Source organism: Hemiscyllium ocellatum, chromosome 26 (genome assembly GCF_020745735.1).
Source record: "Hemiscyllium ocellatum isolate sHemOce1 chromosome 26, sHemOce1.pat.X.cur, whole genome shotgun sequence".
NCBI lineage: Eukaryota > Metazoa > Chordata > Chondrichthyes > Orectolobiformes > Hemiscylliidae > Hemiscyllium > Hemiscyllium ocellatum.
Window position 1 is genome coordinate 20,828,081 of NC_083426.1, and position 15,018 is coordinate 20,843,098.

At 39.0% G+C, this 15,018-nt stretch overlaps 1 protein-coding gene across 1 annotated transcript in view; it reads left to right on the forward strand.

The window, feature by feature from the left end:
* The window catches only part of LOC132828174 (mucin-2-like), a 68,562-nt gene that overhangs the window by 23,957 nt on the left and 29,587 nt on the right, over nucleotides 1-15,018 (forward strand). Inside the window, exons 5-8 of the mRNA XM_060845106.1 lie at nucleotides 9,012-9,155; nucleotides 10,748-10,891; nucleotides 12,491-12,634; nucleotides 13,502-13,648. Coding sequence (XP_060701089.1) covers nucleotides 9,012-9,155; nucleotides 10,748-10,891; nucleotides 12,491-12,634; nucleotides 13,502-13,648 — 579 coding nt within the window. The remainder of the gene's footprint in view (nucleotides 1-9,011; nucleotides 9,156-10,747; nucleotides 10,892-12,490; nucleotides 12,635-13,501; nucleotides 13,649-15,018) is intronic.

A 15,018-nucleotide genomic window follows, 5' to 3' on the forward strand; every position in this document is an offset into this window, starting at 1 on the left:
CATTCCACTGATCACAGTCCTCCACCACCACCCGCTGTCTTCTACCTTTGACCCAGTTCTGTTTCCAAATGGCTAGTTCTCCATGTATTCTGTGAGATCTAACCTTGCTAATCAGTCTCCCATTGGAAACCTTGTCGAACGCCAAAGGGAAGTCCATGTAGATCACATCTACCTCTCTGACCTCATCAATCCTCTTTGTTACTTCTTCAAAAAACTCAATCAAGTTTGTGAGACATGATTTCCCAAGCATAACGCCATGTTTACTATCGGTAATCAGTCCTTGCCAGGGTTGGAGGATTTGAGTTATAGGGAGAGGTTGAATAGGCTGGCACTGTTTTCCCTGGAGTGTCAGAGGCTGAGAGGTGACCTTATAGATGTTTATAAAATCACAAGGGGCATGGATAGGAGAAATAGACAAGTCTCTTCCCTGGGGTGGTAATGTCCAAAACTAGAGGGCATAGGTTAAGTGTGAGTGGGGAAAGATATAAAAGTTACCAAAGGGGCAAATCTTTCACACAGAGGGTGGCATGTGTATGAAATGAGCTGCCAGAGGAAGTGGTGGAGGCTTGTACAATTGTAACATTTAAGAGGCATTTGGATGGGTATCTGAATAGAAAGATTTTGGAGAAATATGGGCCAGGTACTGGCAGGTGGGACTAGATTGGGTTGGGATATCTGGTCAGCATGGACAGATTGGACTGAAGGGTCTGTTTCCATGCTGTATATCTCCATTACCCTGTGACTCTATAACTGCTGTTTGGGTTGGTTAAGTTCTTAGTGTTCCTGCCATTGACTGCTCATTGATACATCCTTCACTTTGATGAGATGGGAGAACTGACTACACCTCGAGAGGTGTGGTTGACTCGATCGGAGCCTCTTTACTTTTCCATGAGGTGGAATACAGCTCCACAATTCATTTCAGCCATCTTAAATTTCAGTCACTGTTCTTTTTTTGTTTAAAACTGCCTTTCACAAGTCCAAATGCAGATTAATTTACAACTTATTATTTGATAGCACATCTCATAATAACATGAGAGCAGTGCCTTTGTATTTTTATTACTAGCATCTGGAGACCCAGGCTAATACTCTGGGAGCCTTCAGAGCTCTCTTGTGACACAATGTAATTCCAATGTCCCTACCCTTGGAAAAGCAGACTCAGGTTCAAGTCATACCTGCTGCAGAAGTGTGCAATAATATCTCTCATCTGGTTAATTAAATAGGTTAAAAAGAGAAACTTGATTTGAATTCCACCAGGCAAATGGTGAAATCTGAATTCAATTAATGAATCTGGAATTAAAAGGCACAGAAATGCTGTAAAAACCCATCTGGTTCACTAATGCACTTCAAAGAAGGAAAATATGACATCCTCACCTGGTCTGGCCTGCATGTGCCTCCAGATCCCCAATAATGTAGGTGTTTGCATGAATGACCCCTACATTGGACCAAGAAGTTACCTATTTGCATCAAATCACTACAAAATTTGGATAAAAGGAATGAAACTGGAATAATGCTCTGCATAGACCAAGGCACTGGAAATGACAATAGCACATGCAACCTTAACGACCCTGCAAAATCTTCCTTAATTAACATTGAGTGGTTTGTGCTAAAATAGGGAGAGTTGTCTCATAGTTACAAATAGTCAAGGAATGGTTAGAATCATCAAGTCTGTTCCTGCACCAAGTGGGTTTATCAAGACGGTCCTGCTTCTTCAACCTCATCCTTCATCTGAAGTGTGATGACCCTCAAGTTAGACTCAACACTATAGGACAGCAGCTATATGGTCTGCTGGGAATATAGTGACTTTGCCTTTTCCTAGAATAGTCAAGTCTAAAGATAACAAAGGGATAAGCAAGCATTTAAACAGAAGATTAGCCGAGGCAAGGGCAGAATTGGGTGAAGTAATGAGGGTAGAATTAGAAATTCTTAGTGATGTTTGGAGGCTCACCTCAGGATCAAGTGTGACATCAAGTTTGCAAACAGTTTTAATCTCAAACAGATGCCAGGGAACAAATGAAACAATTGGTTGAAGGATGAAAATTACGGTGGAACCAAAAGATAATCTAAACTTTCTGAAATATGTTTTAAAAATTATAGAAAATGCTCCAAAGTTTGAAAACCTTCAGTTTTGTTAACCTGTTCTACTATCATTGATGATTATTATTGGATTAATATTACAGGTAACTCATTTGACATAACCTTAACAAGATAAATTTCATTTGAAATAGAAACACATCTTTTGGACATAATAAAGCTAGTTCGTGTGAAAAGGTTTGAAGCTGTATCTGATCTATGAATGCTGACATGATTATTGGGTTCTAGATTTCATTTCTATTTTCACTGGGTTACGCTCATCACTGCCATGGAATTGCACTGCAAACAGCATACATTCTTTGCAGCTCTCAGAGTGGTTTTTAATATCTCTACGTTCCTTTTCGTTTAACCAAAGTAACATTTCTTTTATTATGTTATGCACTTAATGAATTTAAAGACCCTGAATTAATTTAAAGAACAATGAACCTATGTTTTCACAACAAATTTCAATAACATCCATTGGCTACTTTTGCATGTGGATCAGTCACTGAGGACAATGTGCCATTTCAACATGTTCAAGAACATAAGAAATTGGGAGAGACATAGACCCATTTGATCCCTCAAGCCTGTGTTCTATTCAATAAGATCGTGGCTGATCTGTTGGTATTTCACATTCCTTATTTTCATGTATAACTCCATAACTTTGGATTCTGGTGCCTAATAAGAATCTATCCACCTCAGCCTCCTAAGGCAGAGAATGCCAAAGCTCTTAAGTTCCTAAATAGCACCAATTCCAACTGGCATTAATGTTAAAGTTGTGCACTGCCTGTTGCAGATGTTTCCACTCTGAAGTACTCTAAGCTTTATGTAGAGCATTCATTCTCATAAATCTTCTCCTCTGCACTCCAAATTTTGATCTTTCTGCCATCCTATCTCCATCCAGTCCTTTTTCTTGAACACATCATCATCTCTCTATTACATTTGCAGATTTCATAGAACTCCCTGATTTAATCTCTTTAATTAGACTTTTGGTCCTGTCAAAGCGCCAATGAACAAGTTTAAGCAATGTTATAAATAACATTTCCTGTGATCATGTTGAATATAATTCCTCATCCCCCTTGACCTTCCTGTCACCATTGACATGATCCATGACACAATCCTCCTCCAATAATATTCCTGTATTGTCCATTTCTGTGGGGCTGCACTCACCTGCTCATATTCACGTTGTTCTGATTATAGCCTCAGAGAATCAACAACACTGCATTCCCTTCTTACATCCTACTGTCAGAATCCATCAAGGTAATATCATTGGCTGTTCTACATCTTCTCAGACAGCGCTTTGAAAGCATTCATTGAAGACATGGAATTAGTTTCCATATATAGGTTGCTGACAAACAGTTCTTCCTATTCATCAACTCTCTGAGATTCTCCAGTGGTTTTATGTCATCAGAGTGGGTTTTATGCAGTTTTGAATAAGTTGTTATGTTCCGTATTCACTGTCTTCTCACCTCGGTGTGTTTCTGGATTCTGTCTGTTCTATCTTTCTGGGCAGCCAGTTCCAGACATCTAGGGTGAAAAATATGTATTCTCATCTCCCCTTTAACCTTTCTGCTGATCACTTTAAATCTGTGCTCCTCAAATGACAGATCTGTCTGCTGAGGTAGACAGACACTTTCCATCCATTTGATCAAGGCCTTTCACAATTTCCTACATCTGAATTGAATCTCCCATCAGCCTTTTGTGTTGCCAGGACAATTCCAGCCTATCCAATCTTTCCTCACTGCTTTACTTCATCTTCCTAAATCTCCTCTGCACTGACTCTGCTGCAATTCCATCCATTTAGTGATGACCAAAAATGCACATTGTGCACAAGTTTAGCCCGAACTAACGATGTATAGAGTTCCAGCATAACATCACAGTTCTAAATACCATGGCTAAAATAGGAAAGGATTCCATCTTCCTTCTTAACAATCCTTTCAACCTGTCATCATACCTTCAGGGAATTGTGGGCATTCTCTCCAAGGTCCCTGTCAGTGTTCTTCCAGTTAATGTCTGTTCCTTTTGCCTGTTTGACCTCCTCTTGTGTATCACTGCACTTTTCGCTGTGTTGAATTCCATTTGCCAATTTTATCCTCGTCAGATCAGTCTGTTGATGTTTTCCTGCAGTCAAAAGCTATCTGTCTTACTATCAACCATGTGACCAATTTTGTTGTGTCATCTGCAAACAATTTGACCACACCCTTTACATTTATAAACAAATCATTAATATACACCACAAAAAACAGAGACCTTGAGTACTGGGTGCTGAAGAATCCCACTGGAAAAGGCTTCCAATTCAAAAGCACCCAGAAACATTTTGATTCCTGCCACTAAGCCAACATCACATCCATGTCATGGAATATGGAATTACAGATGTACATATGTTACTCATGGTACAAAGTACCCAGATTTGAACAAAGCCATCAGCAGAGGAGATCGGCAAATTTCATAGAACATCGAACTTAGAACATAGAAGAGTACAGCACAGAACAGGCCGTTTGGCTCACCATGTTTTGCCAAGGATTAATCCTAACCTAAAATAAAATAACCTAATCTATGCACCCCTCAATCCATGTGCATGTCCAGCAGTCACTTAAATGTCCCAAATGACTCTGCTTCCACCACTGCCACTGGCAACGCATTCCATGCATTCACAACTCTCTGCATAAAGAACTTACCTCTGATGTCTCCTCTATACTTGCCTCGTAACACCTTAAAACTATTACCCTTCATGGCAGTCAATCCTGCCCTGGAGAAAAGTGTCTGGTTATCGACTCTATCCATGCCTCTCATTACCTTGTGCACCTCGATCAGGTCACCTCTCTTCCTTCTCCAAGAAAAGACCGAGCTTAGTCCACCTCTCTTCATAAGACAAGCCCTGTAGTCCAGGCAGCATCCTGGTAAACCATTTTTGCACACTCTCCAAAGCCTCCGCATCTTTCCTGTAATAGGGTGACCAGAACTGGACACAATATTCCAAGTTTGGTCTCACCAAGATTTTGTAGAGATGCAGCAAAACCTCACGGATCTTAAACTCGACTCCCTAGTTAATAAAAGCCACGAGACCACATGCTTTCTGAACAATCCTATCCACTTGTTGGCAACATTGAGGGATCTATGCATTTGAACACCAAGCTAGCACTGTTCCTCCAGACTGCCAAGAATCTTGTCTTTAATCCTATATTCAGCATTCAAATTGGACCTTTCAAATTGCATCACTTTGCATTTATCCAGGTTGAATTCCATTTGCCATTTCTTAGCTCAGCTCTGCATCCTGTCAATTTTGCGCTGCAGCCTGCAACAGGCCTCGATGCTATCAATGGTACCTCCAACCATCGTGTCATCAGCAAGTTTACAAACCAGCCCTCAACCTCCTCATCCAAGTCATTCATAAGAACTACAAAGAGCAGAGGCTCAAGAACTGAGCGGGACACCATTCACCATTGACCTCCAGGCAGAATACTTTCCATCCACAACCACACTCTGCCTTCTGTCAGCCAACCAATCTGAATCCAGAGAACCAAATCTCCCTGTATCCCATACCTCCTGACTTTATGAATGAGCTGGCCAAGGGGAACCTTATCAATTGCCTTGCTGAAGTCCATTTGCACCGCATCCACTGGTCAACATTCATCAACCTGTCTCGTCACCTCCTCAGAGAACTCAATACGATTTGTGAGGCATGACTTGCCCCTCACAAAGCCATACTGACTACTTTTAATCACGCCATGCTTTTCCAAATAGTCATAAATCCTATCCCTGAGAATTCTTTCCAAAACCTTGCTGAATACAGACCTAAGACTGACCGGTGTGTAATTGCCAGCAATTTCCCCATTACCCTTCTTGAAAAGAGGCATAACATTCGCCTCCCTCCAATCCTCCACTACGAATCCCGTGGAGAGTGAGGAAGCAAATATCGTCACCAGCTCCTTAGCAACCTCCTTTCTCACTTCCTGGAGCAAACTAGGATAAATCTGGTCTGGCCCTGGGGATTATCAATCTTATTGTTTGCCAAAGTTTCCAGCACGTCAACGTCCTCAATCTCAATCTGTTCAAGCCTGTTTCCTGGCTCCTCAAAGTTCTAATTCACAACAAGGTCCCTTTATTTAGTGAAAAACTGAAGTAAAAAAACTAATTTTGCACTTCCCCTGTCTGCTCAGACTCCATGCACAAGTTCTCCAATTTATCCCTGACCAGCCCTTCCTTCTCCCTGATCATTCTCTTATTCCTCACATATAGTAAAATGCCTTTGGTTCTTTCTAATGCTTCCCACCAAGCCTTTCTTGTGCCCCCTCCTGGCTCTCCTCACTCCATTTTTGAGCACCTATCTATTAAGCCTGTAATCCTCTAAAGCTGTGCTAGATCCTTGCTTCCTCCACCTTACGTAAGCTGCCTTCTTCCTTTTGACGAGAAACCCTTCTGTTCTCGTCATCCAACGCTCTCTAATCTTACCCCTTGTTGCCTGTCTTAGTGGAACAAATTTATGCATCACTCGCAACAACTGCTTCTTAAACATGTTCCATGTGTTTGTTGTGCCCTTTCTGTGGAACAATTGTTCCCTATCTCTACTTCCCAACTTCTCTCTGACAAAGGGGCGGCACGGTGGCTGAGTGGTTGGCACTGCTGCCTCAGAGTGCCAGGGACCCAGGTTCGATTCCAGCCTTGGGCAACTGTCAGTGTGGAGTTTGCACAATCTCCCCGTGTCTGCGTGGATTTCCTCTAGGTGTTCCAGTTTCCTCCCACAATCCAAAGATGTACAGGTTGTGAATTGGCCATGCTAAATTGCCCATAGTGTTAGGTGCATTCGTCTGGTGAAAATGTAGGCGTGTCGGTGTGGACTTGTTGGGCCAATGGGCCTGTTTCCACACTAGGGAATTTAATCTCATCAAACATCATAATTTCCTTTCCCTCAATTAAACATCTTCCCATGGTAACTGCTCCTTCCCTCTCCATGGCTTTGGTAAATGTGAGGCAGTTGTGTTCACTGTCACCAAAGGATTCTCCCACCACGAGATCTGACACCTGTTGAGCACCAAATCATTGCCGAGCACCAAATCCAAGATGGCTTCCCCCCTCGTCAGCCTGTCTACATACTGAGTAAGGAAACCCTCCTGAACACACATGACAAAACAGCTCCATCCGCCAGTAGCCGAACAACCTGTGCAATATTAAAATGTTGAAGCAGTGGGAAGGTTGCCAGTCTAGTTCCTCAGTGTATTAACAGCAGTTGGGATGATTTGACTTTCAAGACTATGCCTTTGTGCATAGTGATAGAATGATTTGTGATTATTTTACCTTTTTGTGTGCTTGCTTGACTGGTCAACAGACTAACCTGAAAGCATGATCTTCATTTTTGTTTTACTTTCAAAGTAGATGGTTCTTTTTCGTAAGTTGTTCAGTACATTGTATTTCATTATGATTCAGATTCACAATTCCTGGAATAGCATCCATTCAAATGATAAAAGAAAGATCAGCTGCATTCAAGAGTACAAAATGATTTTCCATAAAATTCCCTCTTACCAAATTCCACTTGGGAACTAATTAATTTGTAAATGGTTTGTAAAATCATATGATTATAGTGATTCACTGAATGTAAAGCTGTCAGAGCAATTGCGTGTCTTTCATTTCAATTCTTCCTGATGATGATGTTGTGACTTCTGTTTGTTATGAAGGTGTAGAGGCACTGCACCTTTAAGAGATTTGAAAAGCTAGCAAGGACATATCATAGAGAATCTAGAACACGGTAACAATGTAATACTTGGTCGAAACAGCTAACATCAGCTAGGTTGCCATGAAACAAAATCAAATTTAAATTCGGCCAATCAGTTTAAAATATGTCTGAAAGTGTGTTGCTGAAAAAGCGCAGCAGGTCAGGCAGCATCCAAGGAGCAGGAGAGTCAATGTTTCGGGCCTGAGCCCTTCTTCAGGAATTTAAATTATGTCCCAAGATACCAAAATTCAATCAAATTTGCATTTAGTATTTTGATAGTATTAAAACCAATGAAGCAAACCAATATTTTGGGGTATAAAACTGGACATTTTGAACACTTAGGGGACAGCTGCCAAAGACCAACAAATGTAGGGGTGGATTGCTAATTGAAGAGCTCTCTGATACCTGTCAGGTGCCTGTCTGTGGGGAGTTTGTGCAGCAGGACATCGAAGCTGAGCTGGAGAAAATCTACAAAGGAGAATCGGCAAAGCTGACTGGTTTTGAATCATGTTTCTCTTTTATAAATCTTAATCGGGATTTTTTTTATCGGTCTCATATTGTAGAGTCGGAGGTAGATTATAGGTTAAAGTGAAATGAGTTGCAAATACTTGATGGTTATATTCTTTGTTGGAATTAAAGAGTAAAGATTTTAATCTTTATGTTAAATAGTGATCGTTCTTTGCCTCTGGAATTTTAACAGATAACAGCGCGGGGTGAATGTTTTCTGCATTGATAGTTTAAATTAGCAGAGGGGTTTACCCTGTGTGACAACACTTTCCCTTGCCCATCACAACTACCAGCAACACAATAGATGAAACACTGGCTTAGACTGATTCCCAAATGGAGCAGAGACAAACCATTCACTCACAACATTGCTACTCAGCTGTGAGGATTCCTTACATCAGTTGAATTTTATGAACAGCACATACCTGTTCTGTTTTCCAGTTCTCCTCATACTTGCTAACTTACTTTGGGAAATTTCTCATTTTAAATTATCACAGATTCTGCAAGTGAGCCAAATTAATAACTGACTGTTTCATAATGTTTTAATTTCCACAGACTGGACAGCACCAAATTCTTATTCACATAAGTACCTATGAAAATGAAGAAACTGGCATGAATTCAAGTTATTTTCCTAAAACCTTAGTCTGAGTTTGTAAAAATTTGTGACTATAATGACTGATGGAAAGAAAAAACCATATCAGACCAATTAAGTGTCTTTGTGCTTCAGCTCTTCCCGATGATGATCGCCAGCCTGCCAATCCTTCTACCGTCCCAACGACAATCAACGCAATAAATGAACCAACAGCTCAGGCCTCCCAGAAAACAGATGATGCAGAGGCAAGCCCTTTGACCCCACAACCACTTGGCAAGAGTGAGTATCAGGGACAGATTATGCCTATTCCATTTTCCAATTCTCCTTGTATATGCTAAATTACTTTGCGAAAGTGCCTTTTTTGAATCTTTAGAACTGTAAGATCTATGAATAGTCCATTTCATCTCTCAGTCCTGATTTCACATTGAACTAGAACGAGGTTGTTCTGAATCTTAACTCCTATTATTCATCTTGGTTCCAATGCCCTGAACACCCTTATCCAATGAAAAGCTCTCAATCTTAATTTTGGAATTTTCAATTATTGACCTAGCCTGAACCACATTTTTCAGGAGACATTTCTTGATTTCTTGTCCCTTTCTGTGAAGAAATGCTTCCTGACATTATCTTGACATAACCTGACTGTAATTTTAAGGCTAATCGATCTGTTCTTCACAGTGAACATTGTCCATACTGATACTTTGTAATGGAACTTGGATCAATGAGTTAAGGCATTTGTTCCATCTTACTTTAATCTGGCAGCTATTCCTTTAGATCAGGTAGAGTAAGTGGGAGTTGTATAGCCTTAGCATTTAGAATTAGATATGTTGCAATGTTTGGAGTGAAAAGAATTATGAGTTGCTTCATAAATATGCAGATTCATTTCAATCCAGAATTAATTTGAATGCAATGTTTCACTACAATAACAGAGATCCCAATACATAAAAATAATTAATAGATTGGAATATTTCCAACAGAATATTAATGACCATTACACCTGAAGGTATGACAGGTTGTTCTGGTAAAATGAATGTTTCGTTAATGCAGATTTGTTGTTACACAGATTGACGAATTGGGGACAGTGTTTCTAAGATGTAAATTTTAAAAATGTTTCTTGACGATAATGTGATTAGATTACCACCATTAGACATGCTGTTTCTAATGCACTATTTTTTATAAGATGGGGTTGCACAATAACACAACCATCACATTGCAGAAGAAGTACCTGTAGTGAATTGAGACATGCCAATGAAAATAATCTGAAATATGAAAGCTTAAAATCTAAATTAGAAAAGGCATATATGGGAACAGGAAGAATGATCACATGGGTATATGCAGAAGAGCCTCAGGTCCTTAGGTGGATTAAATAGTCTGTAACATTCACATGTTCTTTTTTTTATCTCTCTTAGGTTCATTGCAATTATCAGAGATTCTGCAAGTGAGCCAAATTAATAACTGACTGTTTCACAACGTTTTAATTTCCAAACAGTGGACATACAAAAACGTGGGTCCTTTTAGAAACTACATTATCTGAATGTTCACAGAAAAGAAGGATATTTTTGTCTTCTTTGATTTCTGTGGAGTCCAGATGAACAGGAATATTTCCACAGGGACACTGTGGGCTTCATTTTGCATCATCATGACCGTCTCGCACCCATTGCCTTGCCCCCACAGAACCCACATATAGCATGAGTTCTAAATCCAATTTTGTTTGGGATTTAGGACAATGGCTTCACATTGTATCACTTGTGAAAATGATGAAACTGGCATGAATTCATGTTATTTCTCTAAAAGCTTTATCTAAATTTTGTGATTATAATAACTGATTGAAAGAAAAACCCATCTCAGAGCAATTATGTGTCTTTGTGCTTCAGCTCGTCCTGATGTTGATCACCAGCCTGCCAATCCTTCTACCGTCCCAACGACAATCAACGCAATAAATGAAGTATCAACTCAGGCCTCCCAGAAAGCAGATGATGCAGAGACAAGCCCTTTGACCCCACAACCACTTGGCAAGAGTGAGTATCTGTTGCATCACTTGAATTTCAGGGACAAATTATGCCTATTCCATTTTCCAATTCACCTTGTACATGCTAAATTACTTTGCGAACGTGCCTTTTTTGAATCTTTAGAACTGTAAGATCTATGAATAGTCCATTTCATCTCTCAGTCCTGATTTCACGAGGTTGTTCTGAATCATAACTCCTATTATTCATTTTGGTTCCATAGCCCTGAACACCCTTATCCAATGAAAAGCTCTCAATCTTAATTTTGGAATTTTCAACTATTGACCTAGCCTGAACCACATTTTTCAGGAGACATTTCTTGATTTCTTGTCCCATTCTGTGAAAAAATGCTTCCTGACATTATCTTGACATAACCTGACTGTAATTTTAAGGCTAATTGATCTGTTCTTCACAGTGAACATTATCCATACTGATACTTTGTAATGGAACTTGGATCAATGAGTTAAGGCATTTGTTCCATCTTACTTTAATCTGGCAGCTATTCCTTTAGATCAGGTAGAGTAAGTGGGAGTTGTATAGCCTTAGCCTTTAGAATTAGATATGTTGCAATGTTTGGAGTGAAAAGAATTATGAGTTGCTTCATAAATATGCAGATTCATTTCAATCCAGAATTAATTTGAATGCAATGTTTCACTACAATAACAGAGATCCCAATACATAAAAATAATTAATAGATTGGAATGTTTCCAACAGAATATTAATGACCATTACACATGAAGGTACGACAGGTTGTTCTGGTAAAATGAATGTTTTGTTAATGCAGATTTGTTGTTACACAGATTGACGAATTGGGGACAGTGTTTCTAAGATGCAAACTTTAAAAATGTTTCTTGGCTATAATGTGATTAGATTACCACCATTAGACATGCTGTTTCTCATGCACTATTTTCTATAAGATGGGGTTGCACAATAACACAACCATCACGTTGCAGAAGAAGTACCTGTAGTGAATTGAGACATGCCAATGAAAATAATCTGAAATATGAAAGCTTAAAATCTAAATTAGAAAAGGCATATATGGGAACAGGAAGAATGATCACATGGGTATATGCAGAAGGGCCTCAGGTCCTTAGGTGGATTAAATAGTCTGTAACATTCACATGTTCTTTTTTTATATCTCTCTTAAGTTCATTGCAATTATCAGAGATTCTGCAAGTGAGCCAAATTAATAACTGACTGTTTCACAACGTTTTAATTTCCAAACAGTGGACATACAAAAACGTGGGTCCTTTTAGAAACTACATTATCTGAATGTTCACAGAAAAGAAGGATATTTTTGTCTTCTTTGATTTCTGTGGAGTCCAGATGAACAGGAATATTTCCACAGGGACACTGTGGGCTTCATTTTGCATCATCATGACCGTCTCGCACCCATTGCCTTGCCCCCACAGAACCCACATATAGCATGAGGTCTAAATCCAATTTTGTTTGGGATTTAGGACAATGGCTTCACATTGTATCACTTGTGAAAATGATGAAACTGGCATGAATTCATATTATTTCTCTAAAAGCTTTATCTAAATTTTGTGATTATAATGACTGATTGAAAGAAAAACCATCTCAGAGCAAGTATGTGTCTTTATGCTTCAGCTCGTCCTGATGTTGATCACCAGCCTGCCAATCCTTCTACTGTCCCAACGACAATCAACGCAATAAATGAAGTATCAACTCAGGCCTCCCAGAAAACAGATGATGCAGAGGCAAGCCCTTTGACCCCACAACCACTTGGCAAGAGTGAGTATCTGTTGCATCACTTGAATTTCAGGGACAGATTATGCCTATTCCATTTTCCAATTCTCCTTGTACGTGCTAAATTACTTTGCGAACGTGCCTTTTTTGAATCTTTAGAACTGTAAGATCTATGAATAGTCCATTTCATCTCTCAGACCTGATTTCACATTGAACTAGAACGAGGTTGTTCTGAATCATAACTCCTATTATTCATTTTGGTTCCATAGCCCTGAACATCCTTATCCAATGAAAAGCTCTCAATCTTAATTTTGGAATTTTCAATTATTGACTTAGCCTGAACCACATTTTTCAGGAGACATTTCTTGATTTCTTGTCCCATTCTGTGAAAAAAATGCTTCCTGACATTATCTTGACATAACCTGACTGTAATTTTAAGGCTAATCGATCTACTCTTCACAGTGAACATTGTCCATACTGCTGCTTTGTCATTCACTCAAATGCCTGGTGCCTTTTAGGAACCATATTTTCCAAATGTTTACAGAAAGGAAGGATATTTGTGTCTTGTTTGATTTCTGTGGAGTCCAGATGAACAGGAATATTTCCACAAAGACACTGTGAGCTAGGCTCACTCTCCTTCATTTTGCATCGTCATGGCGTCTCGCACCCATTGCTATGACCCCACAGGACCCATACACAGCATGCTGCTTTCATGTAGAGGAGGTCCAGATCCAATTTTGTTTGTAATTTGGGACAATAGTTTCACATTGTATCACTTGTGCAAATGGAGAAACTGGCATGAATTCAAATTATTTCCTGAAAAGCTTTATTTGAGTTTGTAAAATTTTGTGATTATAATGACTGATTGAAAGAAAAATCATATCAGAGCAATTGTGTGTCTTTGTGCATCAGCTACTCCTGATGATGATCATCAGCCTGCCATTCCTTTTACCGTCTCAACTACAATTAACGCAATAAATGAAATAATTCTTCAGACAGACACCCGGAATACAGATGATGCAAAGGCAAGACGTTTCTATGATCCATTACATCATAACTGTGAGTATTCGTTGCATCATTTGAATTCCATGGACAGCATATGCCTATTCGATTTTCCAATTCTCCTTGAATGTGCTATATTACTTTGTGAACGTTTCTTTTTTGAATCACTAGATCTGTGAATAGTCCACTCCATCTCTCAGTCCTGATTTCATACTCAACTAGAACAAGGTTGTTCTGAATCATAACTCCTATTATTCGTCTTGGTTCCATAACCCTGAACACCCTTACCCAATGAAATTTCAATCTTAATTTCAGAATTTTCAATTATTGACCTAGACTGAACCGCATTTTTGGAAAGACAATTCTAAATTTCTTGTCTCCTTTCTGTGAAGAAATGGTTTCTGACATTATCTTGTCATAGTCTGACTGAAATTTCAAGGTTACTCGGTCTGTTCTACACAGTGAACATTGTCCAGACTGATGGATTGTAATGGAAATTGGATCAATGAGTTAAGACATGTGTTCTATCTTACTTTAATCTGGCAGCTATTCCTTTACATCAGATTAAGTAGGAGTTCTGTAGCCTTAGCCTTTAATATTACATATGTTGTAATGTTTGGAGTGAAAATAAATATTAGTTGTTCCATAAATATGCTGAATCATTTTAATCCAGAATTAATTTGAATGCCATGTTTCATTACGTTAACAGAGATCCCAATACATAAAAATAATTAATAGATTGGAATGTTTGCTACGGAATATTAATGACCAGTACACCTAAAGGCATGATAAAATTCATGTTTCTCAACGCAAATATGCTGTAACACAAATTGATGAATTGTGGACAGTGTTTCTAAAACGCAAACTTTTAAAACGTGTTCTGACTATAATGTGATTCGATCACCTACACTTGAAACGCTGTTTCTGATGCACTGTTTTTCTATAAGATGGGGTTGCAAAAGAACACAACTGTTACATTATAAAAGAATTGAGACGTGTCAATGAAACTAATCTGAAATATGAAAGCTTAAAATCTGAAATGATTAGAACAGACATACATATAGAGCAGGAACGGGAAGAATAATCAATAGGTACCTGCATAAGGGCCTCGGAACTTTAGGTGGATTAAGTAGTCTGGAACATTCACATGTTCTTTATATCATATCTATCTTAAGTTCAATACAAATATCACAGATTCTGCAAGGGACGAAAAGTAATAGTTGACTGTTTTACAATGTTTTAATTTCCACAGAGTGTACAGAACCTTATTCTTATTCATACAAATGTCTGGGACCTTGTGGAAATGACATTACCTGAATGTTTACATAAAGGAAGGACATTTGTGTCTTGTGTGATTTTTTTTGTGGAGTTCAGATGAATGGGAATATTTTCACAAAGACACTGTGGGCTAGGCTCAACTCCCTTTC